Source organism: Callithrix jacchus, chromosome 21 (assembly GCF_049354715.1).
Source record: "Callithrix jacchus isolate 240 chromosome 21, calJac240_pri, whole genome shotgun sequence".
In the NCBI taxonomy this organism is placed as follows: Eukaryota; Metazoa; Chordata; class Mammalia; order Primates; family Cebidae; genus Callithrix; species Callithrix jacchus.
Genome location: NC_133522.1, coordinates 42,321,413 through 42,349,220, shown reverse-complemented (window position 1 = coordinate 42,349,220; position 27,808 = coordinate 42,321,413). Strand labels below are relative to the sequence as shown.

At 46.0% G+C, this 27,808-nt stretch overlaps 1 protein-coding gene and 1 non-coding gene across 9 annotated transcripts in view; one reads left to right on the top strand and one right to left on the bottom strand.

Annotated features, from left to right (window-relative positions):
* Nucleotides 1–2,865: 2,865 nt before the first annotated feature.
* DOP1B (DOP1 leucine zipper like protein B) overlaps nt 2,866–27,808 on the bottom strand; it is a 115,434-nt gene continuing 90,491 nt past the window's right edge. For 4 of the 8 annotated variants that reach the window (XM_008986644.5, XM_017967206.4, XM_078358635.1 and 1 more), the window contains 14 exons: nt 25,557–25,612; nt 24,227–24,331; nt 24,063–24,129; nt 18,555–18,699; nt 16,570–16,649; nt 15,622–15,731; nt 15,352–15,498; nt 13,363–13,424; nt 12,400–12,528; nt 8,741–8,877; nt 7,186–7,241; nt 6,790–6,951; nt 4,799–4,928; nt 2,866–3,797 (listed from right to left, as the gene is read on the bottom strand). In XM_008986644.5, coding sequence (XP_008984892.2) covers nt 3,546–3,797; nt 4,799–4,928; nt 6,790–6,951; nt 7,186–7,241; nt 8,741–8,877; nt 12,400–12,528; nt 13,363–13,424; nt 15,352–15,498; nt 15,622–15,731; nt 16,570–16,649; nt 18,555–18,699; nt 24,063–24,129; nt 24,227–24,331; nt 25,557–25,612 — 1,638 coding nt within the window. In that variant the 3' untranslated portion in view covers nt 2,866–3,545. Of the gene's footprint in view, nt 3,798–4,798; nt 4,929–6,789; nt 6,952–7,185; nt 7,242–8,740; nt 8,878–12,399; nt 12,529–13,362; nt 13,425–15,351; nt 15,499–15,621; nt 15,732–16,569; nt 16,650–18,554; nt 18,700–24,062; nt 24,130–24,226; nt 24,332–25,556; nt 25,613–27,808 lie in introns of those variants that run through there. The other 4 variants (XR_013530616.1, XR_013530617.1, XR_001908649.4 and 1 more) reach the window with 3 other exon arrangements.
* LOC118150014 (small nucleolar RNA U13) lies at nt 26,718–26,822 on the top strand. The gene has a single exon (XR_004737783.1). It is a non-coding gene; the product is annotated as a small nucleolar RNA U13 (small nucleolar RNA).

The following is a 27,808-nucleotide window of genomic DNA, read 5'->3' as shown; positions in this document are numbered from 1 at the left end:
AAACTCCTTTTTTTCTTTTTTTGAGACGGAGTTTCACTCTTGTTTACCCAGGCTGGAGTGCAATGGCGTGATCTCGGCTCACCACAACCTCCGCCTCCTGGGTTCAGGCAATTCTCCTGCCTCAGCCTCCTGAGTAGCTGGGATTACAGGCACGCACCACCATGCCCAGCTAATTTTCTGTATTTTTAGTAGAGATGGGGTTTCACCATGCTGACCAAGATGGTCTCGATCTGTTGACCTCGTGATCCACCTGCCTCGGCCTCCCAAAGTGCTGGGATTACAGGCATGAGCCACCGTGCCCGGTGAAAAACTCCTTTTTAAAGTTTCATTTCTTTAAAAAATAAATCATAAGTGTGCTAATAACTTTGTTAAGCCCTATCCTACGTAGCTGTTAGACATGCCGTGCTCACAGGCACGTAGTACATTCTATGTCTTTGTACTTCAACCAAGATATCTGTGCTGGACGTGCTCACAGGCATGTCCCAGCTCTCCATTGCTTTTACCTGTTTAGAAAAGTTCTAAGTTGTTAGCCAATTGGGTTTTAGTTTAGATGGTGAGGTCTGGCTCCAGCCCACGGAGATCAGACATAGCAGTAAGGACAGGCCCACATGCCTCAGGGATAAATTTGTGTGTATTCCTTTGTTCTTTGTACTCTCACGGCACAGCGGCTACTGGGAGTACCCTTCCTGCAGTCCAGGAAGTAAAAATTGCATTGCTAAAAAATTCTTTGTCTCAGTGCTCATTTTTCTTTGCAGCACCGAGCGTCTATTTCTAACATCTATTTCCAACACTGAGTTAGAGTAGTTGTCTCCAAAGAGGGGTGCAGAAGCTCACGTTGGGGGCTAAGAAAAAAATATCAGGCCATGTGTGGTGGCTCACACCTGTAACCTCAACACTTTGGGAAGCCAAGGCAGGAGGACAGCTTGAGCCCAGGAGGCTGACCTGGACAACACAGACCCCTGTGATATGGTTTGGCTCTGTGTCCCCATCCAAATCTCATACAGAACTGTAATCCCCATGTGTCATGGGAGGGACCTGGTGGGAAGTGATTGGATCATGGGGGTGGTTTCCCCGTGCTGTTTTCATGATAGTGAGTTCTCACAAGATCTGGTGGTTTAAAGCGCGAGACAGTTTTCCCCTTCACTCTCTCTCCTGCCACCATGTCCGATGCGCCTTGCTTCCTCTTGGTTTTAGTTAAATCTCCAAAGCAGCTATTGTGTTCCAGAGGAGTAATATAAGAGCGCTCATTTGGGCAGTTTGCATCATCTGGCCTGGAGGGTGAAGTGAACGGGGGACATGACACAGACCAGTAGGTCTGGAAGGCACTATGCTCAGTGGCAGACTTAAAGCACCCACAGCCAAGAAGATGCTCCAGACCATGGTGCTAAACAGGGTAGGTAGCTGGCAAGAGACAAAGATTCTTGAAAAACAGCAGGACGAGATGCTGCCAAGCCAGAGAATTCTGTGCCTAGGAAAGGATCATTTCAATGTACAGTGATGTCTGCAAAGTGGTGAAATCTCTTTACCAAAGGGAACAGAAGGCCAGACGGGAGAGTTCCTGACAGTTTCAGGCCTTCAAGTTTCCGAAACTATGTTTATTTTTATTTTTTGAGATGGAGTCTCACTCTGTTGCCAAGGCTGGAGGGTAGTGGTACAATCCTCCGCCACCCAGGTTCAAGCGATTCTCCTGCCTCAGCCTCCAAGTAGCTGGGATTACAGGCGCACGCCCCCACGCCCAGCTAATTTTCTGTGTTTTTAGTAGAGACGGGGTTTCACCATGTTGGCCAGGCTGGCCTGGACTCCTACCTCAAGTGATCTGTCCGCCTCAGCCTTCCAAAGTGCTGGGATTACAGGCGTGAGCCATGGATGGTGTCCAGCCTTAAGTTTTGTATTTTTAGTAGAGATGTAGTTTCACTATGTTGGCCAGGCTGGTCTCGATCTCCTGAGCTCAAGGGTTCTGCCTGCCTTGGCCTCCCAAAGTGTTGGGATTACAGGTGTGAGCTACCACGTCTGGCCCAAGCACTCTCTAATATAAATCGACATAGTCAAGGCCAGACATAGTGGCTCATGCCTATAATCCCAGCACTTTGGGAGGCCGAGACAGGTGAATCACCTGAGGTCAGGAGTTCGAGACCACCCTGGCCAGCATGGCAAAACCCTGTCTCTACTAATAACACAAAAAAATTAGCTGGGTGTGGTGGTGCACCTGTAATCCCAGCTACTTGGGCGGCTGAGGCAGGAGAATCGCTTGAACCCAGGGGGTGAAGGTTGCAGTGAACTAAGACTGTGCCACTGCACTCCAGCCTGGGTGACAGAGAGAGACCCTGTCAAAGAAAAAAAAAAAAAGAAAAAGAAAAAAGAAAGTGCGGTCAGAAATTTAAAACCCTGTACTTCTTATGTTATTAAACTGTGCAAACGTGATTTTTTTTTTTTTTTTTTTTTTGAGACAGAGTTTTGCTCTTGTTGCCCAGGCTGGAGTGCAATGACATGATCTCAGCTCACCACAACCTCCACCTCCTGGGTTCAAGCGATTCTCCTGCTTAGCCTCCTGAGTAGCTGGGATTACAGGCATGTGCCACCAAGCCTGGCTAATTTTGTATTTTTACTAGGGACAGGGTTTCTCCATGTTGGTCAGGCTGGTCTCAAACTCTCAACTTCAGGTGATCTGCCAGCCTTGGCCTCCCAAAGTGCTGGGATTACAGCCATGAGCCACTGCGCCCAGCAAATGTGATTTTTAATGTGCAAGGGTTGAATACATTGAGGTTACCTTACCTCTGCTGAATGGGTTAAGGGCAATTATTGTCCTCAGAAAACAATGTATTTTAGTTTTAAAATGTATTACCAAAATAAGCACTTTAAAAAACATTTGTGTGAAAGGTTAAAAATAACATTCTTTTAATAAGTTTAAACTTTTAGAGAAATATACTGAGACCCATATATCTGCTTCAACAAAGAAAACAACTTCTTCACTCTCTTCATACTTTACTTCATATTACAAATTTGTGCTACTATTACATGATATATTAATTCTATTTTCATTACATAAATTGAGGACGAAATGCAGAATCAGATTCAAATATATTACAAGGCATTTAGGGGGTATGTTCTGTTGTGGAGCAGAAAATTATCTGAAATCTACTTTTTTTTTTTTTGAAACAGGGTCTCATTCTGTCACCCAGGTTGGAGTGCAGTGGCATGACCTCAGCTCACTGAGCCTCCACCTCCTGGGTTCAGGTGATTCTCGTGCCTCAGCCTCCTGAGTAGCTGGGATTACAGCTTGGCTAAGTTTTGTATTTTTAGTAGAGACAGGGTCTCACTGTGTTGGCCAGGTTGGTCTCGAACTCCTGATCTCGTGACCTGCCTGCCTTGGCCTCCCAAAGTGCTGGGATTACAGGCATGAGCCACTGTGCCCACCCTGAAATCTATTTTCAAAATGGAAATAGGCTTGTTTAAAAATGCTATCCTGTCTTCTTTCTTCTTTAGAATATAACCTGGTTTTCATTAAAGTCCCAATACATGGATTAAACACATTCCTTCTCACACAGTTAACATTCTGGGCGTTCCAGAAAATCATATTCGATGCATTCTTCCAGTTGTTTTAAGACCTTCGGGCTATCTGTGACAGGAAACTCCAAGAATGGAGCTCCTGGGGTATCAGCAGGCAGCTGTCTTTGGGTTTTAAATGCACAGTTTAGGGTCCTGAAGAATGGCATCAACTGCCTGATGCTGGAAACAGAATGTTGGCGCAGAAGCGGGAATGCATGCTTCGTGGTGATCTCATCAGAGCTGCTGACCTCCTGCAGAAAAAACAAACCTGTAAAAATGCTATGGCTTCACTGTTTATTGTTGGCCAGGATGGTCTCAAACCCTGACCTCAGGTGATCCACCCACCTCGATCTCCCAAAGTGCAGGCACCTGTCACCACACCAACTAATTTTGATAGAGATGGGGTTTCACCATGTTGATCATGCTGGTCTCAAACTCCTGACCTCAGGTGATCTCCCTGCCTCGGTCTCCCAAAGTGCTGGGATTACTGGCCTCCTGAATATAATTTTTTTTGCCTCCTCCTTCTCCATGAATATAATTTTTAAAAAGAAAAGCAGGCCAGGTGCGGTGGCTGGCCTGCTTTTTGAATCTAGCTTTGAAAAAAGCAGTTAGACATTTATAAAAAACTTCGAAACAGTGTGGGCATGGTGGCTCATGCCTGTAATCCCAGCACTTAGGGAGGCCAAGGTGGGCAGATCACTTGAGGTCAGGAGTTCAAGACCAGCGTGGCCCACATGGTGAAACCCTGTCTTTACTAACAATACAAAAACTGGCCAAGCGTGGTGGCACATGCATATTCTCCCAGCTGCTTGGGAGGCTGAGGCATGAGAATTGCTTGAACCTGGTAGGCGGAGGATGCAGTGAGCCAAGATCCCACCACTGCACTCCAGTCTAGGCAACAGAATGAGACTCTCTCAAAACAAAAAACAAAAACCACCAAGAATTAGGCAAGAATAGTGGCATGTGCCTGTAATCCCAGCACTTTGGGAGGCCAAGGCAGGTGGATCACAAGGTCAGGAGTTTGAGAACAGCCTGGCCAACATGGTGAAACCCCATCTCTACTAAAAATACCAAAAATTAGGGGCGTAGTGGCAGGTGCCTGTACTATCATCTACTTAGGAGGCTGAAGCAGGAAAATCGCTTGAACCCAGGAGGCAGAGGTTGCAGTGAGCTGAGACTGTGCCGTTACTCTCCAGCCTGGATGACAGAGTGAGACTCCATCTCGAAAAAAAAAGAAAAGCAAAGCACTTACCCCAAATTTTAATTTTAGAAGTTCTAGAATCCTGACAGTGTGGGGTTTGCATTCTTGGTGATTCTCCTCTACATCCGACAGGAAGGCAGGGCCCTCTGTGTCTACTTCTGGAACAAATGCCCACCTGTAACTGCAGGGAACAAACCCAAGGTCAGGCCTGCTGAAAGAGCCCTTCAATGTCGTTAACATTAGTTGTATTAAGATATAATTCACATACTACATCGATTTAGTATGGACAACTCAATGCCTTTTATTATATTCATAGAGTTGCACGTCTATTATCACAATTATTTTTAGAATATTTCATTACCCTAAAGAGAAATCCCATTCCCCTCATCCATCACCACCCCAACCCCTATACCGTTGAGACTTAGGCACCCACAAATCCACACTGTCTCATCCTGAACATATCCATTCCTGGACATATCCACTCTATGGATATGTCATGTTATCTATCAGCTGACGGCCATTTGGGTTGTCTCTGCTTTTTGCCTATTATAAGTAATGTTGCTATGCACATTTGCATACATCAGAATCCACTTTTTTTTTTTTTAAGACAGAGTCTTGCTCTATCACCAAGACTGGAGTGCAGTGGTGCAATCTCAGCTCACTGCAACCTCTGCCTCTCAGGTTCAACTGATTCTCCTGCCTCAACCTCCTGAGTAGCTGGAATTACAGGTGCCCACCACCACACCTGGTTAATTTTTGTATTTTTAGTAGAGACAGCATTTTACCATGTTGGCCAGGCTGGCCTTGAACTCCTGACCTCAAGTGATCTGCCCACCTCAGCCTCCCAAAGTGCTGGGATTATAGGCATGAGTCCCACACGTAGCCTAACTTTTGTCTTTTTAGTAGAGACAGGGTTTTGCCATACTGGCCAGGCTGGTCCTGAACTCCCGAACTCCCAACCTCAGGTGATCAACCCACCTCAGCCTCCTGAAGCGCTGGTATTACAGGCCTGAGACACCATGCCCAACCCAACCCCACTTTTTAAAAACTGAAAAACTCTCTTTTGTGGAACAGCTTTAGGTTCACAGCAAAACGAAGCAGAAAGTACCATTCCTCTATACCCCATTCTTACACACATACAAGTCTGCCCTATTATTGACATCCTGCACCAGGGCGGTACATTTGTTAAAACTGAAGAACCTCTACTGACTCACCATTATCCTCTCTAAGTCCAGAGTTTACATCAGGGTTCACTCTTGGTGGTGTACATTGTATGGGTTTGGAGAAATGGACAATGACGTGGATCTACCATTATAGTTCCATATGCAACAATTTCACGGCCCTACAAATCCTCTGTGCTTCACCCATTCATCCCTCTCTCCCTCTCCCCAACCCCTGGCAACCACTGATCTTTTTACTGTCTCCACAGTTTTGCCTTTTCCAGAACCATACAGTGTGTAGCCTTTTCAGACTGGCTTCTTTCACTTAGCAATGTGCATTTATGAGAACCCACTTTTTAAACCACAAACATTTCTACATGATTACTCTCTTTGTGGGAGTAGGAGAGAAATAGCCTCTGGGGCTGGGCATGAAATTAAACAAACGAGCAGCTGTGTGGAGCCTAAAGGAAACATAAGCCTAAGGGGCAAAGTGAATTGGAGATGGCAGGCTCCAAAGAAAGGCATTTGCATGTAACTAAACACAGACAAAAAGGTCTACACAGAGGCGGTGGGGACCACCAGTGGGTAAGCCCTGTTTTATAAGCATTCAGTAGCAAAAACCACACACACACACACACACACACACACACACACACACACACCCATAGAAACACATTCATAAACACTCCTGTGAGCCAAATTCACAGAGCCACAGATGTTGCAAGTAATCTGAAACTTGGTATTCTGAGCTGGCTCAGCTGTCACTAGAAACCCAGATGGTGGTTTCCCGTAGACTGTACATGAAAAAAACAAGTGAGAGTGCTTAAAAGGGAAAAAGAAATCTCCTACTTCAAGAAGGACACACGATTCGATCTGACTTACATTTGAAATAATGGCATCTTGTCAGGTGGAAAAGAAAGCGCCGTGTCCAGGAATTTGCAAGCAGATAAATACAAGATGAGTTCACTCTGGGGAATCTCCCCCACTGAGGGTCCATTTCCATCCGGGACTGAAACTTTTGTTCGGTTTACTTTGTTGCTGCTTCTATAAATGTGCAGAGAAATGCTTGTTATAAATTCATTCAGCTCTGTGAATAGTCCATTCTCCTATGATATAGCCCTAAGAAGAATTTTCCTTTTAAGAAATTTTCGGAATAGCTGGTCCTTTCACAAGTACTTTAAGAAAACAGCATTTAGCGTTAGATAACCCTGCATCTCAAGTGATGTCCTTTAATCTTGACCATCTTTTCCTCCCATGCACAGATCTTGTGCTGCTTACCTCAATGACTCATCTTCATCTTTTAGATCATCTTCAAGCTGTGTGAATGTCTGAATCTGAAAAAAAAAAATGCATTCAAGTTACTGAGAGATATTAAACCTATCTGAATATATATATATATCTCGGCTCACCGCAACCTCCGCCTCCTGGATTCAGGCAATTCTCCTACCTCAGCCTCCTGAGTAGCTAGGATTACAGGCATGTGCCACCATGCCCAGCTAATTTTTTGTGTTTTTAATAGAGACAGGGTTTCACCATGTTGACCAGGATGGTCTTGATCTCTTGACCTTGTGATCCACCACCTTGGCCTCCCAAAGTGCTGGGATTCTAGGTGTGAGCCACCGCACCCGGTCTTATATTTTTACTTATTTTAAAAAATCGATTAATTTATGAATGAATGAATAAGATGGAGTCTTACTCTGTCACCCAGGCTAGAGCGAAATACTACAATCATGGCTCACTGCAGTCTCAACCTCCTGCAGATGCAACCTCCCACCATGCCCAGATAATTTTTGTATTTTTTTGTAGAAAACGAGTTTTACCAGGCCGGGAGCGGTGGCTCAAGCCTGTAATCCCAGCACTTTGGGAGGCCGAGGCGGGTGGATCACAAGTCAAGAGATCGAGACCATCCTGGTCAACAGGATGGCCAACCCCATCTCTACTAAAAATACAAAAAATTAGCTGGGCATGGTGGTGCGTGCCTGTAATCCCAGCTACTCAGGAGGCTGAGGCAGGAGAATTGCCTGAACCCAGGAGGCGGAGGTTGCGGTGAGCCGAGATCGCGCCACTGCACTCCAGCCTGGGTAACAAGAGCAAAACTCCGTCTCAAAAAAAAAAAAAAAAAAAGAAAAGAAAAGAAAAGGAGTTTTACCATGTTGCCCAGCCTAGTCTTGAACTCCTGGGCTCAAGTGATCCATTCGCCTTGGCCTCCCAAAGTGCTGGGATTACAGGCATGAGCTACTACCCTGGTCCAAATTTATATGTATATAAAAAACTAGTAAATATTATCAAATGGTACCATTTGATAATCAAAAAAGTGAATCAGAATAACTGACAGGTGAGAGATCAAATACGATTATAGGGTAAAATATTCTCTATTTAACCAAGAGTAAACCATGTGCTACCAACCTGATTAAAAATAACTTTTAGGCCAGGTGTGGTGGCTCACGCCAGTAATCCTAGAACTTTGGGAGGCCAAGACAGGTGGATCACAAGGTCAGGAGATCGAGACCATCCTGGCCAACATGGTGAAACCCCATCTCTACTAAAAATATAAAAATTAGTTGGGCATGGCGGCATGTGCCTGTAGTCCAGCTACTCAGGAGGCTGAGGCAGAACAATTGCTTGAAACTGGGAGGCAGAGGTTGCAGTGAGCCGAGATCACACCACTGCACTCCAGCCTGGTGACAAAGCTAGACTCTGTCTCATAAAAAAAAAACAAAAAAAAAAAAAACCTTTTAGATAAAATGGGATGCACATGAAATAGTATATGTTACTGAAAAAGCATTTTAAAAAGCTCCAACCTTTCTTTCAAACTGACAATACCTGTACTCACCAATTCAGAGACCATTATTGGCCACAATGAAGTCAAATGTTGAGGAGATATTCTTAGCAGCAAAACTCTGAAAAAAAGAAACATCTGAGCAGCAACTATGGATGTCTGTCCAACTCTGAGATTGTCTGTCAGGCGTTCTAAGGAAAGAAGATTTTAAAGACGTCACACAGATATGCAGTTTGGGGTTTCTTATCAGACAAAGAAAGATTAAACTGATTGTTCTGACATTCTGGTAACAGCCCAGGGCAAGGAAGGAGCGTTACAGGCCAGGCTCGGTGGCTCGCGCCTGGAATCCAGCACTTTGGGAGGCCGAGGCGGGTAGATTGCTTAAGCTCAAGAGTTCGAGACCAGGCCTGACAACATGGTGAGACCTCATTTCTACAAAAAGTATTTTTAAAGAAATTAGGTGTGGTGGCACACGCCTGTAGGGTCATCTACTTGAGAGGATCACTTGAGCCCAGGAGGTAGAGGCTGCAGTGAGCCACAATCACGCCAGTGCATTCCAGCCTGGGCAACAGAGCAAGAACCTGTCTCAAAAAAAAAAAAAAGGAGATGTTTTTGCACAACTTGTTTACCCTAGCCCTCTTCTTGTGAAATACAGCAGTTCATGGCTCTTGCCAAACCTCAAAGAAAACGATTCCCATGGGCTGTCCCACCGCCACAGCTGAGAAGAAAGACACTCAAATCCACCAGATGACTAATGGCCACTTAAATGTTCTTCTAAGAATATGAATTAGGAGGCGCAGAAGCCAAGCACCTGTGGTGAGGGATGGACTTACACAGTGGGATTGACTGGCTGGGAGACAACACCATATTTTGGGGGTGGCGGGTAGAAAGTGGAGCAAGTAAATATAATAGATTTATTCACTGAGGTTTCAACTTGATGGCCATGACAAAACTCCTATGGAGGGAAAAGTCCTTCAAGTCACACTCTCTAGCTCCTCACACTCTTCCCTGCTTCTCCTCGGAAACGGTCATTTGTAGAATGAGACTTTTTTTTCTCATAGCTTAAGGTTTCCTAGGAATGTAACAAATTGCTACAGCAAACAGATGAACCGTAGTCATGCTAGCTAAGACCTGCTGTAGAACGTTAGTATATAAGTAATAAACTTTTTTTTTTTTTTGAGATGGAGTCTCACTCTGTCACCCAGAAAAACAAAAAAACCCAAAAAACAAAAAGTTCATGACAATGAGGAAGACTGGAGATGGAAGATACTGCGACAGACAGGGACGAGCCAGCTTCGTCCTGCTAACCGGAAGGCAGCGTTTCCTCCACATCTTTCTCATCCTCTAGGCAGAAGCCTCTGTGACACACAATGTCTGTTCTCATCTCATTTTAGAGAAGTAGCATTTTGCCCGTTTTCTTTTTTGAAATAAATACTTGCTTTATGCTTATTACTGTTTGTTTTGTGATCATTGTGAAAATCTTAAGCACATTTTATCGCACATATTTAAGGTGGACAATATGATATGTACATATACTTATCTCGCTATTCACATACACAGGGAAGTGATTACTACAGTCAGTCAAATTCACCATCAAATCATCATCTCATGTAATGACCTTTCTTTTTCTTTTTTTGTTTTTTGAGAGGGACTCTCACTCTGTCACCCAGGCTGGAGTCCAGTGGTGCGGTCTCAGCTCACTACAACCTCCGCCTCCCAGGTGTCAGCGATTCTCCTGCCTCACCCCTGTGGGTAGCTGGGATTACAGGCATGCACCACCACACCTGGCTAATTTTTGTATTTTTAATAGGGATGGGATTTCACCATGTTAGCCGGGCATGGTGGTGAGCCCTGTAATCCCAGCTACTTGGGAGGCTGAGGCAAGTAGCTGGGATTATAAGATCCTGTCTCAAAACAAAAATAAAAACAAAACAGAATGTCATCTTTGCCACCTGAACATTTTATGAGAAGTTAAATAACAAAATCCTCGGCCGGGCACGGTGGCTCATGCCTGTAATCCCAGCACTTTGGGAGGCCGAGGCGGGTGGATCACGAGGTCAACAGATCGAGACCATCCTGGTCAACATGGTGAAACCCCGTCTCTACTAAAAATACAAAAAATTAGCTGGGCATGGCGGCACGTGCCTGTAATCCCAGCTACTCGGGAGGCTGAGGCAGGAGAATTGCCTGAACCCAGGAGGCGGAGGTTGCAGTGAGCCGAGATCGCGCCATTGCACTCCAGCCTGGGTAACAAGAGCGAAACTCCGTCCCAAAAAAAAAAACCAAAAAAAAACAACCCTCACAATCATGTACAATATCAGCAATAATAATAAATATTATTATTTAATTATTTATTTTTTTTGCAATGGAGTCTCTCTGTCTCCCAGGCTGGAGTGCGGTGGCGCAATCTCAGTGGTTGCTCAATGTAACCTTGTAAAGCCTACAGGGTTTAAGTGATTCTCCTGCCTCAGCCTCCCCAGTAGCTGGGATTACAGGCATGAGCTACTACACCCAGCTAATTTTAGTAGAGATGGAGTTTCACCACACTGGCCAGGCTGATGTCAAACTCCTGACCTCAAGCGATCCACTTGCGTTGGCCTGTGAAAGTGCTGGGATGACAGGCGTGAGCCACTGCACCTAGCGGGCAATAATTATTTTTATACAGTCAAAGAATATAGCAGGGAAGAAGAAAAAAAATTGTTAAGGACAAAATCAGGTCTTTCTCCAAAATCTTGCCCCTTCCCTGGTCTCAGCTGAAGGTGCTGATTAAGGGAGTATTGTAAACACCAAGTATCTTAACTGCAGGAGGAATCTGCAGAGACAGTGCCGAGGAAGTATTATTCCTATACTGCACTGTCAGACTTTTAAAACTACCTAATAAAAAATTAATAACACTGTGATTGACTGTATTATTTATTTATTTAGAGACAGAGTTTCACTCTTGTTGCCCAGGCTGGAGTGCAGTGGCACAATCTCGATTCACTGCAACCCTGGCCTCCCAGGTTCAATTGATTCTCCTGCCTCAGCCCCCCAAGTAGCAGCAATTACAGGTGTGTGCCACCATGCCTGGCTAATTTTGTATTTTTAGTAGAGATGTGGTTTCACCGTGTCAGTCAGGCTGGTCTTAAACCCCTGACCTCAAGTTATCCGCCCACCTGGTCCTCCCAAAGTGCTGGGATTAGAGTTATGAGCCACTGTACCTGGCCTATAATTGATTTCAAAATAAAGTTTCAGATTTACCAATGTATTTCTCAAGTTCTGTAACTCTTCAGAATACTTGTTTTAGCATGTGACAGTCATGCCAAGGCATGTAGTAGGCCCCTCTGGTAACTAATCACCTCAGCCCCTCATGGGTCTGTCTGTGTGGGGGGTGAGGGCAGGTCAGCTGTGGTTTGAATGTTTGTCCCGTCCAAAATGCATGCTGAAATTTTATTGTCACTGTAATGTCACCGGGAAGTGAGGCCTTTAGGAGGTAATTAGGCCACATCATGGATGGGATTGGTACTGTAATAAAAGGGCACATTCAGCCCCCTCTTGCTCTCTTGCCCTTCCGCCTTCTGCCACAGCAAGAAGGCCCTTGCCAGACCCAGCCCCGGGATATAGGACTTCTCAGCCTCCAGAACTGTGATGCAATCAATTTCTGTTTTCATAAGCTCCCCAGTCTCAGGTATTCTGTCATAGCAGCATAAAACAGACTAAGACAGTTGTCTTACCTTGTATCAGTGGAAGGTAAAGGTGGTATTGATCAAGTTCTCCACTGAAGACAGCAAATGCCTGGCGCTTTAACAGCATGGCTTTCTGTTCGAAACTTGAGAATAGTTTCAAAGAACTGCTCTGCATGTCTAGAATAAATACAGCAAATATGTTTCACTTCCTGAGAAAACCACAATTGGAGGCAAGTGATAGGAAATTCACACTAGTTTAATTCTATATTCCCTGGTGAAAAATCATGATCTTTATTAAGGGCATTAGATTATTGTTACCATCGATATTTACAAAATATTTATTTATCTTTTTATTTCTTATTTAAGACAGGATCTTATTCTATTACCCAGGCTGGAGTATAGTGGTGGGATCACAGCTCACTGTAGCCTCAACCTCCTGGGTTCAAGTGATCCTCCTGCCTCAGTCTCCCAAGTAGCCGGGACTACAGCTGTGTGCCACCATGCCTGGCTAATTTTTTGTAGAGATGGGGCTTCGCTATGTTGCCCTGGCTGGTCTTGAACCCCGGGGTTCAAATGGTCAGCCCACGTCAGTCACTCAAAGTGCTGGGATTACAGGTGTGAGCCACTGTGCCCAGCCAATATTTATTTCTTTAATGATACTTAATGATAGTGCATTAGAAAGGCTCTGAGGTGTAGAAAAGTACACCTAGTAAATTATGGAAAACTTATTGTTTTCAGCACAAATGTCAAGATGTGAAGCTAGATGCTTTCAGCAGTATTTCTTCACTATAAAACTATGAAAGAGGTTGTCGAAGTGTTCTTGTCCATAGACTTCAACTGGAAAGACTCGTTCATTTAGTCCTGCTATATCACGCATATCACAGTAGTCTTTGTGGCTTAGACAGCATTGGAAAAGTTTGAGTAGGGTTCAGAAATACATGATAAAGCTGGTTATTATATTGGCATTGATCCTATAAAGTGTGAGTTATGCACAAGTAACTTAGAACTTACTCATTAAATCCTTAAACATTGTTTTCTCATGAGTCAAAAGATGGTCAATAATGGACTTCCAACTGGATATTAAAGAAAGCAAAATCAATTAAATTTGCGATGAATGATAGTTTGATTCAAAGCATTAAGAAAATAACATATCCCCTTAACATCTATTAAAAACTGCTTTCTGGGACAGGCACGGTGGCTCACACCTGTAATACCAGCACTTTGGGAGGCCAAGGAGGGTGGATCACCTGAGATTGGGAGATCGAGACCAGCCTGACCAACATGGAGAAACTCCGTCTCTATTAAAAATACAAAATTAGCCAGGCGCGGTGGCACTTGCCTGTAATCCCAGCTACCTGGGAGGCTGAAGCAGAAGAACCGCTTGAACCCAGAAGGCGAAGACTGTGGTGAGCCGAGCTCACACCATTGCACTTCAGCCTGGGCAACAAGAGTGAAACTCCGTCTCAAAAAAACAAAAAACAAAAAATTACTTTCTGAAAAGATGTTAGTAATAGAAATAAATAGTTTACGTATAAGAGAAAGCTACGCTAAAGTTTTTCATTTATAAACCTAATACAAGGAATGAATAACGACTTTTTCCAGTTCATCATAAAGAAAACAAATTGACAAGGCACTCTTGCTTTTTGAAGGGTTACTCTTAAATGTATTCATACAGGATGATACTCACACGGTTGTGTTGATGAAAAAAGTGGGATAGTGAAGATAAATACGACCCTCAGCTCTTCCTTCCAAATGGGCTACCCCAGCAGAGCAACATGATTGCATGGAGGGGGCCACAGGGCCGCCAGCAGCCCTCTGGGGGTGGCCACACTTTCGTGCCATACAAAAAGGGTTCCCGATCTCTACCCTCTGTCGCTGAGCCTTCCTGTCATTAATAAAGGAGTGGCTTTCTTTCTGGCTATTTTTGAGACAGGGCCTAGGGCTCTGTGCTGTCACCCAGGCTGGAGTGCAGTTGCACAATCGCGTTTCACTGCAGCCTCAACCTCCCGGGCTCCAGCGATCCTCCTGCCTCAGCCTTCCATGTAGTTGGGACCACAGGCATGTGATAGCATGCCTGGCTAATTTTTTTGATTTTTTGTAGAGATGGGGTCTTACGTTGTTGCCCAGGCTGGTCTCTAACTTCTGGGTTCAAGCAATCCTCCTGCCTAAGCCTCCCAAAATGTTGGATTACAGGCGTGAGCCACCGCGCTCAGCCCTGAGTGATTTTCTTGATCTCAGGAAAAGGCCCAGGAGCACATCTTGAGTCTGAGTCTCAGTGGATCTCTGCCTGGCTGCTGCAAGATTTCAGTAAGAACTTACGGAGTATCAGCTGAGAAGCGGGGTAAAGACACCACCAGGATCACCCAGTGGGCTCTGTCATCTTAATGCTGGCCAATTATTATGTGATTACAAGACAAAGTAGTATTAGAACAAGTATCACTGGAAGCCCATGTTATGCTGTTTATCTATTTGAGATGGAGTTTCACTTTGTTGCCTGGGCTGGAGTGTAGTGGTGGGATCTTGGCTCACTGCAACCTCCACCTCCCGGGTTCAAGCGATTCTCATGCCTCAGCCTCCCAAGTAGCTGGGACTATAGGTGTGCACTGCCATAACCGGCTAATATTTGTATTTTTTAGTAGAGACAGGGTTTCGCCATGTTGGCCAGGCTGGTCTCGAACTCCTAGGCTCAGGTGATCCACCTGCCTCAGCCTCCCAAAATGCTGGGATTATAGGTGTGAGCCACTGTGCCCAGACAAGAAATAACATTAAATCCCAGCTCTCTGAATTAAGTGAAATTCCTTCTCGTACTTTAAGAGACTTAATCCCATGATTCATGAGAGACATTCTCCCATGAACATGCGAGCATGTGACAGGAATGTCCTGTTACTTGGGGTGATGCTATGGCTCTGCTTCTATTTCAGGAATGAGAATTATGTAAACCAAAACACTGTTTCCGCCTGAAGATTCAGAACACACTGTTATCAGGACAGTATCTCTTACTGAGCACAAGAAGTATCCATCTGAAAGAAAGCAGGGTCGAGAAACAGTTCCAGGACTTCCTTCCTCCAGGCTCGTTTTGTGTAGGCATAGCCACTTAGGGAGCTCAGCAGCTGAGCGCCAGCCCGGAAGCTGGGAGCGTTGTAGGCACTGAGTGGGAGTGGGAAGAGAGAAGGGTCAAGGTCAAGGACTGCCCAAGGAAAACCATTTGCTTAATTTCTCAAACATATTTTTCTGCAGACGGGTGGGAAGAAATGGCGAAGACGACATTACCTGTGGTTGCGTAAATATGGGAACACATAGTAAAGCAGACGGGAGATTAATGGCACAGCTTTCTCCTTCTCATCACTTCGATAAACCATGTCCAGGAGGGAAGCCAGAACCTAAAAGAACAAGAGCATAAGAAAACAGAAACTGGCCAGGTGTGATGGCTCAAGCTTGTAATCTGAGCACTTTGGGAGGCTGAGGCCGGAGGATCACTAGAGGAGTGATCACTTGGGAGTTTGAGACCAGTTTGGCCAACATGGTGAAACCCCATCTCTACTAAAAATACAAAAATTAGCCAGTGTGGTGGTGCGCACCTGTAATCCCAGCTACTCAGGAAGCTGAGGCAGAGGTTACAGTGAGCTGAGATTGTGCCACTGCACTCCAGCCTGGGTGACAGAGTGAGACTCCGTCTCAAAAAAAGAAAACAGAAACCCTCGGAAGTGACAATAAGAAGTGTAGTCATGGCAGGGCGTGGTGGCTCACGCCTGTAATCCCAGCACTTTGGGAGGCTGAGGCAGGTAGATCACGAGGTCAGGAGATTGAGACCATCCTGGCCAACATGGTGAAACCCTGTCTCTACTAAAAATACAAAAAATTAGCTGGATGTGATGGTGGGTCCCTGTAGTCCCAGCTACTCCAGAGACTGAGGCAGGGGAATCGTTTGAACCCAGGAAGCGGAGGTTGCAGTGAGCCAAGATTGTGCCATTGCACTCCAGCCTGGCAACAGAGCAAGACTCTCTCTCTCTCTCAAAAAAAAGAAAAATTGCAGTCCTCAAAGCAAAACCTAACCCAGAACTCCATAGTGTAGCTTGAGGCCAATGCTGCCTGATGGATGAGCTCACCTGGGAGGATGCAGCCCACACCCCCTGGCACCTGAGAATGAACAAATGCCTTTGCAACAATTCGTGATGGTGCTCATTTCCATAAAGGATGACAGGGCACATGTGTACTTACCTCTGCCAGGAGAGAGAGGGCTTGCACACTGTACACCGAAGGGGCGGATGAAGACACCATTGCTGAAGCTGCAGCAGCATCTGTGAACAAAAAGAGGCATTTGTGTTTCAGCTATGATGGACGGGTCACCATTTACTGTCCCCAAAGGCACTGCATGAATGTCAGCCATCAGTGCCCACCTTTCAAACCAATTGTGTCCATATGACTCAGGTATCCTTCTCTGTTAACATTCAACTTTTTTTTCTTTGAGATGGAGTCTCAGTCTGTCATCCAGGCTGGAGTGCAGATAGTGGTGTGATCTCGGCTCCCTGCAGCCTCCGTCTCCCGGGTTTAAGCAGTTCTCCTGCCTCAGCCTCCCGAGTAACTAGGACTACAGGCATGCACCACCACACCTGGCTAATTTTTGTATTTTTAGTAGAAACGGGGTTCTCGAACTCCTGGCCTCAAGTGATCCTCCTGCCTCAGTCTCTCAAAGTGCTGGGATTGCAGGTGTGAGCCACCGTGCCTGGCCAACATTCAACTTTTTTATTCTTATTTTTGAGACAGGGTCTCGCTCTGTTACCCAGACTGGAGTGCAGTGGGTGATCATGGCTCACTGTAGCCTTGAGCTCCTAGGCTCAAGTGATCCTCCTGCCTCAGCTTCCTGAGTAGCTGGGGCCACAGGTACACACCACTATGTCCAGCTAATTTTAAAATTATTTATAGAGACAAGGTCTTGCTCTGTTGCCCAGGCTGGTCTTGAACTCCTGGGGTAAAGTGATTTGCCTGCCTCGGCCTCCCTAAGTGCTAGGACTACAGGTGTGAGCCACTGCACCCAGTCAACATTCAGTTTCAACAACTAAGAATCTGGATATTTTGATCAAAGAAATGAGCACGAACTCACTGACTTCCTCTCCATTTCCATTCTTGTCATCGTTCTTGAAACTTCACGACCCCCTTGGATGCTCCCTCCCACATCTCAGCCTCTAGGCCCCTGGCTCTCTTCTCTTCTAACCATCTTCCACGCTGCTCCAGCTCCGCCACTGTCATACCCTCGACCTCACCAATTTCACAAATCTCCATTCCCAGCATCCTCCTCTGACCACGCTGCTGGCATTTTCCTGCATCCTAGGACCGCTTTCCAGTTCCTGAGTCTACCACTCATGCAGGTTATAGGCACGTACTGGCACACTTGGCTAATTTTTGTATTTTTAGTAGAGACGGGGTTTAGCCACATTGGCCGGGCTGGTCTTGACCTCCTGACACCTCAGGTGATCCACCCACCTCAGCCTCCCAAAGTGTTAGGATTATAGTGTGAGCCACCGTGCCTGGCCTTTTTTTTTTTTTTGAGATGCAGTCTCGCTGTTACCCAGGCTGGAGGACAATAGTGCCATCTCACTGCAACCTCTGCCTCCCCTTTTGTAGAGATACGGTCTTGCTATGCTGCAAGAACCGTGTTTTTTTTTGAGATCTAGTTTGTTTGCTCTGTTGTCCATGCTGGAGTGCAGTGGCACAATCTTGGCGCACTGCAACCTCTGCCTCCTGGGTTCAAGCAATTCTCCTGTCTCAGCCTCCTGAATAGCTGGGAAGACAGATGCTTGCCACCACACCTAGCTAACTTCTGTATTTTTAGTAGAGATGGGGTTTCACCAAGTTAGCCAGGCCAGTCTCGAACTCCTGACCTCAGGTGACCCACCTGCCTTGGCCTCCCAAAGTGCTAGGATTACAGATGGGAGCCACTACACCTAGCCTGGCTAATTTTTTTGTATTTTTAGTAGAGATGGGGTTTTACTGTGTTAGCCAGGATGATCTTGATCTCCTGACCTTGTGATCTGCCTGCTTTGGCCTCCCACAGTGCTGGGATTACAGGCTCACGTGAGCCAAGTGCCCAGCCTACCTCATGCACTTTTTTCCTTTTTGTGGTGAGAATGCTCAAGATCTCTCTTAAGGAAAAGCTGGACCCACCTGTTGAGCAGAGGCACCATCGCTGACCCATCTCCACCTACCGTACAGGTCCTCTTCAGCATCAGATTCTTCTAGAGAGGCCTGAGGCTGGGCCTTCACTTCCAGGTTTCTGCTTAGCCAGCTGGTTTGCTCCAAGGAAGAGCCAGCAATGTTCCCCACAGCTTCTAGGATTTTCTGAGTGATTTCCTGAGAATCATCAGGAGGAGGGGGAAAGGAAGTTAATTAAGGAAAAGAATGTTAAGAACAGCACTGTCCAATAGAAAGAAAATGCAGGCCACGACTATGTGCATATATGTAATATTAAGCTTTCTAGGAGCCACATTAATGGTAAAAATAAACAGTTAAAATTTAGGCTGGGCACAGTGGCTCATGCCTATAATCCCATCACATTGGGAGGCAGAGGCTGAGGCAGGTGGATCACTTGAGGCCAGGAGTTCAAGACCATCCAGGCCAACATGGCAAAACCCCATCTCCACCAAAAAAAATTCAAAAAGTAGCTGGGCTTGATGGCACATGCTTGTAGTCCCAGCTACTCAGGAGGCTTAGGCAAGAGAATCGCTTGATCCCAAGAGGCAGAGGCTGCAGTGAGCTAAGATCATGCCACTGCACTCCAGTCTGGATGACAGAGCAAGACCCTACTCCAAAAAAAAAAAAAAATTAATAATATATTTTATTTAACCCAATATATATAAAATATTATCAACATGTAATCAAAACAAAAAACTAATAATAGGCTGGGCACAGTGACTCACACCTATAATCCTAGCACTTTGGGAGGCCGAGGTGGGCGGATCACCTGAGGTCAGGAGTTCGAGACCAGTCTGACCAACATGGTAAAACAATGTTTCTACTAAGAATACAAAATTAGGTGGGTGTGGTGGTGCATGCCTGTAATCTCAGCTACTTGGGAGGCTAAGGCAGGAGAACGGCTTGAAACCAGGAGGCAGAGGTGCCATTGCACTCCAGCCTGGGCAACCAGAGTGAAACTTTGTCTCAAAAACAAAAACAAAAACAATTAATGAGATTTTGCATTCTCTTTTGTGGTGTGTGCACTAAGTCTGAAATCCAATGTGTATTTTTTTTTTTGAGACGGAGTTTTGCTCTTGTTACCCAGGCTGGAGTGCAATGGCGCGATCTCGGCTCACCGCAACCTCCGCCTCCTGGGTTCAGGCAATTCTCCTGCCTCAGCCTCCTGAGTAGCTGGGATTACAGGCACGCGCCACCATGCCCAGCTAATTTTTTGTATTTTTAGTAGAGACGGGGTTTCACCATGTTGACCAGGATGGTCTCGATCTCTTGACCTCGTGATCCACCTGCCTCGGCCTCCCAAAGTGTTGGGATTACAGGCTTGAGCCACCGCGCCCGGCCCCAATGTGTATTTTGCACTTACAGCACATTCAATTCAGGCTAACTACCACATTTCTTTTTGAGGGGTGGTGGGCAGGATCTTGCTGTGTCAACCAGGCTGGAGTGCAGTGGTGCAATCAGACTCACTGCAGCCTCAACCTCCTGGGCTCAAGCCATCCTCAGGCTCCCAGGTAGCCAGGACTACAGGTACATGCCACCACACCTGGATCATTTTTAAATACAGACGGGGTCTCCCTATGCTGTCCAGACTGCAGTCTAGCCACACTTCAAGTGCTCAACAGCCACCTGTGGCTAACGGCTACTATACCGGCCAATGAAGGTGAAATATACAGAGATCGCAAGTCATCGCAGCAAGCTGATAAATTGTATTCAGTGGACTAACTTTCTGGTTTCTCCAGGACCACGAGTTCTTCCTAGAAATGCATCTCTCAATAATATAACAAGAAATAAAGGTCAGCAAGTGAAACTGACTCAATGGGGTGAAGTGAGGAGTCACCTGCACTCAGGAGTATGATCAGTAAAGAATCTGGTTAGTAGCTGGAGAGACAGAAACTTGAAGCAGGCTTCTCAGCCAGTGTCATCAAGTGTTGCCAGCTAAGAGTGGCTGTAATCCTTGACATCGAGAGTTTAACAATCCTGACCTCATGTGCCACAAGGTTCCTAGGCTCAGCAGTTGTGCTGAGGCGTGAAGCAAGGGCACACCCGCCTGATGGGTGGCGAGAAGGGTGTGCTCAAGGGAATCGGCTAACTGGCTAACTCAGGCATGGGTGGGTGTGAAGGGCAGAAGGAAAGTCAGGAAAAGGGAGTGGGGGCTTAAAGGAGTTCCCCTAAGGACCGATGAAAGCACTGAGTGGATGGGTGTGATATTGTGGAAATATGTTTTTGGCCTTTCTCCTCATTTCCCAGCTATAACTCCTGTTTTCTGTGGATTCTTCAAAGTAATAAGTGTCTTTTTGTATGCTACTGAGATGGCTGTGGCTGGGGGCGCCTAGGAAGCTTCAGCTCCCCAACCTCCAGGAAGGGGAGAGGGTTTAAAGGTTAAATTGACCACCAATGGCTAGTAATTTAATCCATCATGCCTATGTAATGAAGCTTCCACAAAAACCCAAAATAACTGGTTCAGATGAGCCTGTGCATGGCTGAACACCTGCAGGTTCCTAGAGGGTGGTGCCCCTTCCATGTTCCCTGTCTGATTATATCTTCATCTGTCTCCTTTCTCATCTGCTTTATAATAAGGTGGTCAGCTGGGCGTGGTGGCCCACGCCTGTAATCCCAGCATTTTGGGAGGCCAAGGCGGGCAGTTCACGGGGTCAGGAGTTGAGACCAGCCTGGCCAACATGGCGAAACCCCGTCTCTACTAGAAATACAAAAATTAGCTGAGCATGGTGGCGGGTGCCTGTAATCCCAGCTACTCGGATTGAGGCAGGAGAACTGCTTGATCCCAGGACGCAGAGATTGCGGTGAGCTGAGATTGTGCCATTGAACTCCAGCTTAGGTAACAAGAGCAAGACTGTCTCAAAAAAACAAAACAAAACAAAACCCCCAAAAACAAAAATAAACCAACCAACCAATCACAAACAACTGGTCATCGTGGTCCCTGAGTTCCACGAGCCACTCCAGCTAATTAACAGAACCCAAGGAGTGGGTAATGGGAACTCTATTTAGAGCTGGTATGTCAGAAGCACAGATGAAACCACCTGGGGCTTGTGACTGGCACCTGATGGGGTGGGGCAGTCTTGTGGGACTGAGCCCTCAACCTGTGGGATCTGAAGCTATCTCCGCGTGGAGAAGGCCAGAACGGAATGAAATTGGACGACAACTATCTGGTGTCTACTGTAGAACTACCAGCTCAGTTGCTGTTGGGAAGACATTCCCACACATTTTGATTACGAGGTCACGGAAGCAGTCTGTTATGAGAGTCTGGTAGGAAAATCGCACTTTGTTTTCCTATATCCTCTGTGGGGAAGAAGCGTAGGGTGTGGATCAAAACAGCAGGAATTAGTGTGGAGAGGCCCAGTGTCATTCACAAGATAGAAAGAAGCAGACGCCACCTAACCCCCACCTCCTGCAACCAAAAGGAGCAGAGGCGGGCCAGCTGCAGTAACAAAGGGAATGCTGTGGTCAGAGCCCTGCCCTGGCCGGTGAAGACAGAGGGGCCTGCTACCGGCAACAGGCCGCAAAAGCAGGGAGGGCTTAGGTGAGCATGTGCTGTCCTAGTGCCCGGACCTGCAGCATCGGCACTGGAATGATGCTTTCTTCTCTGTGTACAAGTCGAGGCCAAAGCAAGCACTGGAATTGTCGAATTATGCTTTACTGTGCTTTTTTCTGAGACGGAGTTTCACTCTTGTCACCCAGGCTGGAGTGCAGTGGCACGATCTCGGCTCACTGCAACCTCTGCCTCCCAGGTTCAAACAATTCTCCTGCCTCAGCCTTCCAAGTAGCTGAGATTATAGGCATCTGCCACCACGCCTGGCTGATTTTTGTATTTTTAGTAGAGATGAGGTTTCACTATGTTGGCCAGGCTGGTCTTGAACCCCTGACCTCAGGTGATATGCCTACTTAGGCTTTCCAAAGTGCTGGGATTGATTACAGGCGCTTGGCCTACTGTGCTTTATACAGGACTCTCCTGGTTCAGAACTGCGGACCAAGGCTGTTTCTGGACACACCTTTCACAAATGCCAGGGATCAAAGATTAGCATCAGTATAGCCAAGGCCATAATGTGATAGAAAAGCCAACTGAATCGATGTCTACAGTGGCTGCAAAACAGTGACTTTTCCAACTTCATCATAACTTCTGTATGTATGCATGTATGTATTTATTTATTATTTTTTTTGAGATGGAGTTTCCCTCGTTACCCAGGCTGGAGTGCAATGGCGCGATCTCGGCTCACCACAACCTCTGCCTCCTGGGTTCAGGCAATTCTCCTGCCTTAGCACCCTGAGTAGCTTGGATTACAGGCACGCACCACCATGCCCAGGTAATTTTTTGTGTTTTTAGTAGAGATGGGGTTTCACCATGTTGACCAGGATGGTCTCGATCTCTTGACCTCGTGATCCACCTGCCTCGGCCTCCCAAAGTGCTGGGATTACAGGCGTGAGCCACCGCGCCCGGCCCAAATTCTGTATTTATTAGTTGGCATTCCACTCAGTTTTTCCTTCTCCTACAGATGAATTTTATTTTTCAGTATTAAACAATTTTTTAAGGAGCATATATTACTTTTATAATGGGGGATAAAGGGTTTATGGAAAGAATCCATGTATGGAGGCTGGGTGTGGTGGTTCACACCTGTAATCCAGCACTTTGGGAGGCCGAGGCAGGAGGATGGTCAGGAGTTTGAGACCAGGCTAGCCAAAATGGAGACACCCTGTGTCTACCAAAAATACAAAAAATTAGCTGGGTGTGGTGGTGCGTGCCTGTAATCTCAGCTACTCAGGAAGCTAAGGCAGGAGAATCGCTTGAACCCAGGAGGAATTTGCAGTGAGTGAAGACAGCGCCACTGCACTCTAGCCTGGGTGACAGAGTCAGATTCTGTCCCCCCCAACCTCTCCAAATAAAAGGAAAAGGAAAAAAAAAAAGAAATATCAATGTATAGGGATAAATTCCTTTACTTTTTTGAGACAGGGTCTCCCTTTGTCACCCAGGCGGAACAGCACACTGCAGCCTCAACCTCCCAGGCTCAAGGGATCCTCAGCCTCCCGAGTAGCTGGGACTATAGCACAGCTACCACACTAGGCTAATTTTTGCATTTTTGTAGAGATGAGGTCTCATTATATTGCCCAGACTGGGTCTCGAACTCCTGAGCTTAAGCAATCTTCCCGCCTCAGCCTCCCAGAGTGCTGGAATTACAAGTGTGCACCACCGTGTGTGGAGGGAGACAGATTTCTTATTCCATTTATGTTTCACAGTGAGATCCACATACATCGGCAGACAGTGCGAAGGGTGAGGGGCACAGCCGTAAATCCCAGTTGATTACTCAAGTGTTACACAAGAACCTTCATCAGAACCCGGGCCCCGAGTCTTGGAATTCTCTAGAGACAGCAATAGCGAAAGTAAGACTTGCGAACAAGTGCAAAGCTAACCTCAGATTCTGCCCAACATCTCTTGCCTGTCTGCTATCCCCCGAAGGAGGACAGCACTGCTGGGGTAGTATCATTCGGCTGAACCTCTTTCATATACAAACCTGCAGGTCTTTTTGATCCTTCTTGCTTTCCAGGTTGGGAGTTCTTGTTACAAAGTCATTCAGCATGCTGTTGAGAGACAATCAGCTTCAGATTAAAAATGCTGCAGAAATAAAATATGTGCCAAAAGAAAACATTACACAATGCCAATGTGGTGACATGATACCTGAGAAGCAGGAAATGCCCAGGTGGCGCTAGATTCAACTGCACAGACTCCCTCAATACTCCCAACAGTGAGGTAAAGTTCTCTTGCAAGGCTGGTACTGGGAGCCTGTTCATTTTAAAAATAGGAAAAATAACCATGAGCAAGTCAAAATACATTTATTCATAAGCACATTTGAGATCCTGGCAGTTGGAAAGCAAAGGATAAACAGCATACCTCACTGATTTTTTTCTTTTTTAAAAATTACAATGGGCCAGGCACGGTGGCTCACTCCTGTAATCCCAGCACTTTGGGAGGCCGAGGTGGGCAAATCATGAGGTCAGGAATTCGAGAGCAGCCTGGCCAACATAGTGAAACCTCGTCTCTACTAAAAATACAAATAATTAGATGGGGGTGGTGGTGGATGCCTGTAATCCCAGCTACTTGGGAAGCTGAGGCAGGAATATTGCTTGAACCTGGGAGGTGGAGGTTGCAATGTGCCAAGATTGCGCCACTGCACTCTAGCCTGGGTGACAGTGCAAAACTCCATCTAAAAAAAAAAATTACAATGTACCACAAGCTAAACTTTGGTATTCTGGCAAGCACTTGAAGTTTGGGAACCTGAAATCCTGCTGTTGGCAGGTGAGATACTCCTGGTTTCCTTGTCCATAAAATAAAAGCCTTAAATTAGACGATCAACCTTGAGCTCTCGGATCTTTCTTTTTTTAAGACAGAGTCTTGCTCTGTTGCCCAGAATAGAGTGCAGTGGTGCAATCCTGGCTCACTGGATCCTCTGCGCCCCCTCGGGTTCAAGTGATTCTTGTTCCTCAGCCTCCTGAGCTGGGACTATAGGCACGGGCCCCCACGTCCAGCTAACTTTTTGTATTCTTAGTAGAGATGGGGTTTCACCATGTTGGCCAGGCTGGTCTCTAACTCCTGGCCTCAAATGACCTGCTTGCCTCAGCTTCCCAAAGTGCTGGGATTGCAGGCATGAGCGCCTGGATCATTTCTCCTTTTTCTAAAAGAGGTTTTTAACACTTCCCTGTCTGTGGTTTTTTTCTTTTTCTGTGTTAATGCAAGTCCAAGTGTTTTAAACTTTAAAAGGCCTCACATAAAGCTTTGTTTACATGAAGTGTTTGAGATTTGAGTGTTGAGTGCACAGATTTTAAGATGTTAAATCTCTGGAGCAGGAAAAGTATAGATCAACAAATCGGGAAGAAATTATGACAACTTTAAAATATTTTCTGAACTATGGCTCTCTAGTAGTCTACAAATAAAACCAGAGATATTATGCATGGTCACTGCAATAGCATCTGTATTAAGGAAGTTTTTGGAGGACGGGGGACTGGATTACCTTTGGAGAAAAGCATAGCAAAACTGCAACACAGGAATGTCCACTAGGGGCGATTTCTGCAAATGAAAGTGAAACCAGTTACTCCAAGTTGGTGGGAAATAAGGCTAAAGAGAATTCAAATACAAAATGAAACATCTATAAACTAACAAAGCAAAGGTTTTTGTCTAAAGAATCTTACAGATGTAACAACAGACACCGAAATGTCCGTCATGTACAATCAAAACACGTGTGTCCTATGAACCCCCAAATCATTTGTGCCCCCTTAGACTTCTACTGTGATCTCCCATCCTGTTTACCCATTTTACATTCCAGGCACCAACAAGCATTCAGGAAAATGGGCGTTGTCACTGAACTTCCCCTGAAACAGAAAGCTGGGGCCAATGTTGACTCCAATGAATGCATATGATTACCAAGAGACAAGAAAACATTCGAATTATTCTTTTGCTTTTTTATTTTTATTTTTTAAAGACAGGGTTTCACCACGTTGGTCAGGCTGGAAGCCAAGGCGAGTGGACCACCTGAGGTCAGGAGTTCAAGACCAGCCTGGCCAACATGGACAAACTCCATCTCTACTAAAAATACAAAAAAGATAGCCAGGCATGGTGGCGGGCAGCTTGTAATCCCAGCTACTCAAGAGGCTGAGGCAGGAGAATTGCTTGAACCCAGGAGGCAGAGGCTGTAGTGAACTGAGGTCACGCCACCGCACTCCAGCCTGGGCAACAGAGAGAGACTCCATCTCAAAAAAAAAAAAAAAGTGAAAGGCAACAGCCAACTATACGTTCTTGGGAGATTGGGAGACCTGGGCCAGATCCCCACTAAACACTGTGGAAGTCACCAGGGTCCTTTTACATTCAATACCTTAAGCACTGAGCTGGCCCCATAACCTGGCCTGCAGTGTTGTTATTTTTTAGGATGGCTTCTCTTCTCTTCCCTCTTCCTTGCCAACCTAGAACATGGGAGGACTGAGGGCAGGAACTGTATTTTTTTCACTCTTTAGCCACTATGACACCACTCAGTGCGCAGAGCACATTGTTGATAAACACTGGAATGAAGGAAGAGACCAGGGACTGCAGCATAACTCGCTGGGTGACGCCCAATGGCCAGGTCCTCAGGGCCTGGGGCTGCCCTGTGTCATGTGCGAGGCTGAAAAAAAGTCTCCCAATCCTCCTGTAGTTCATGAGAGCAAAGATGACGTATTCACACGCAGGTGTGAGATGTGCCACCCTCAAACCTTGTTATAATGGTTGGCACATTACCCATCTGAAAAAAAGTCTTTCTTTTGTTTAGAGACAGGGTCTTGCTCTGTACTGGAGTGCAGTGGTGTGATCTTGGCTCAATGCAGCCTCAACTTCCCTGGCTCAAACAGTTCTTCCCTCAGCCTCCCAATTAGCTGAGACTACAGGTGCGTACCACCGTGCCTGGCTAATTTCTCTCTCTCTCTCTTTTTCTCTTTCTTTCTCTCTCTCTTTCTTTTTTTTTTGAGACGGAGTTTCGCTGTTGTTACCCAGACTGGAGTACAATGGCACAATCTCGGCTCACCGCAACCTCCGCCTCCTGGGTTCAGGCAATTCTCCTGCCTCAGCTTCCCGAGTAGCTGGGATTACAGACATGCGCCACCACGCCCAGCTAATTTTTTTTTATTTTTTATTTTTAGTAGAGACCGGGTTTCACCATGTTGACCAGGATGATCTCGATGTCTTGACCTCCTGATCCACCCGCCTCGGCCTCCCAAAGTGCTGGGATTACAGGTGTGGCCACCGCGCCCGGCCCCATGTCTTTCTTTTTTAATAGAGTCAGGGTTTCACTTTCCTGGCCAGGCTGGTCTTGAACTTCTGGGCTCAAGCAATCCCTCTGCTTCAGCTTCCCAAAGTGTTGGGATTACAGGAGTGAGCCACCCTAACACTCTAAAATCATAGTTATCTATCTATCTATCTATCTATCATCTATCTATCATCTATCTGCCTATCTACCTACCTACTTACCTAATATCTACCTACACCTACCTACCTAATATCAATGTACCCCTCTATCTATCCATCTACCTACCTAATATCTATGTATCCATCTGCCTACTTACCTACCTACCTACCTAATATCTCTATCTATTCATCCATCCATCCGTCCTACCTACCTACCTATTTTTCTATGTGTTTTTGTCTGCAGTTCTTGGTTCATAACTCCTGCCTTCCTTTTTCCTGCCCCGAGGCAGGACTCTAATCTGACTATGGTTCATTAGATCCTCATTCTGGAGA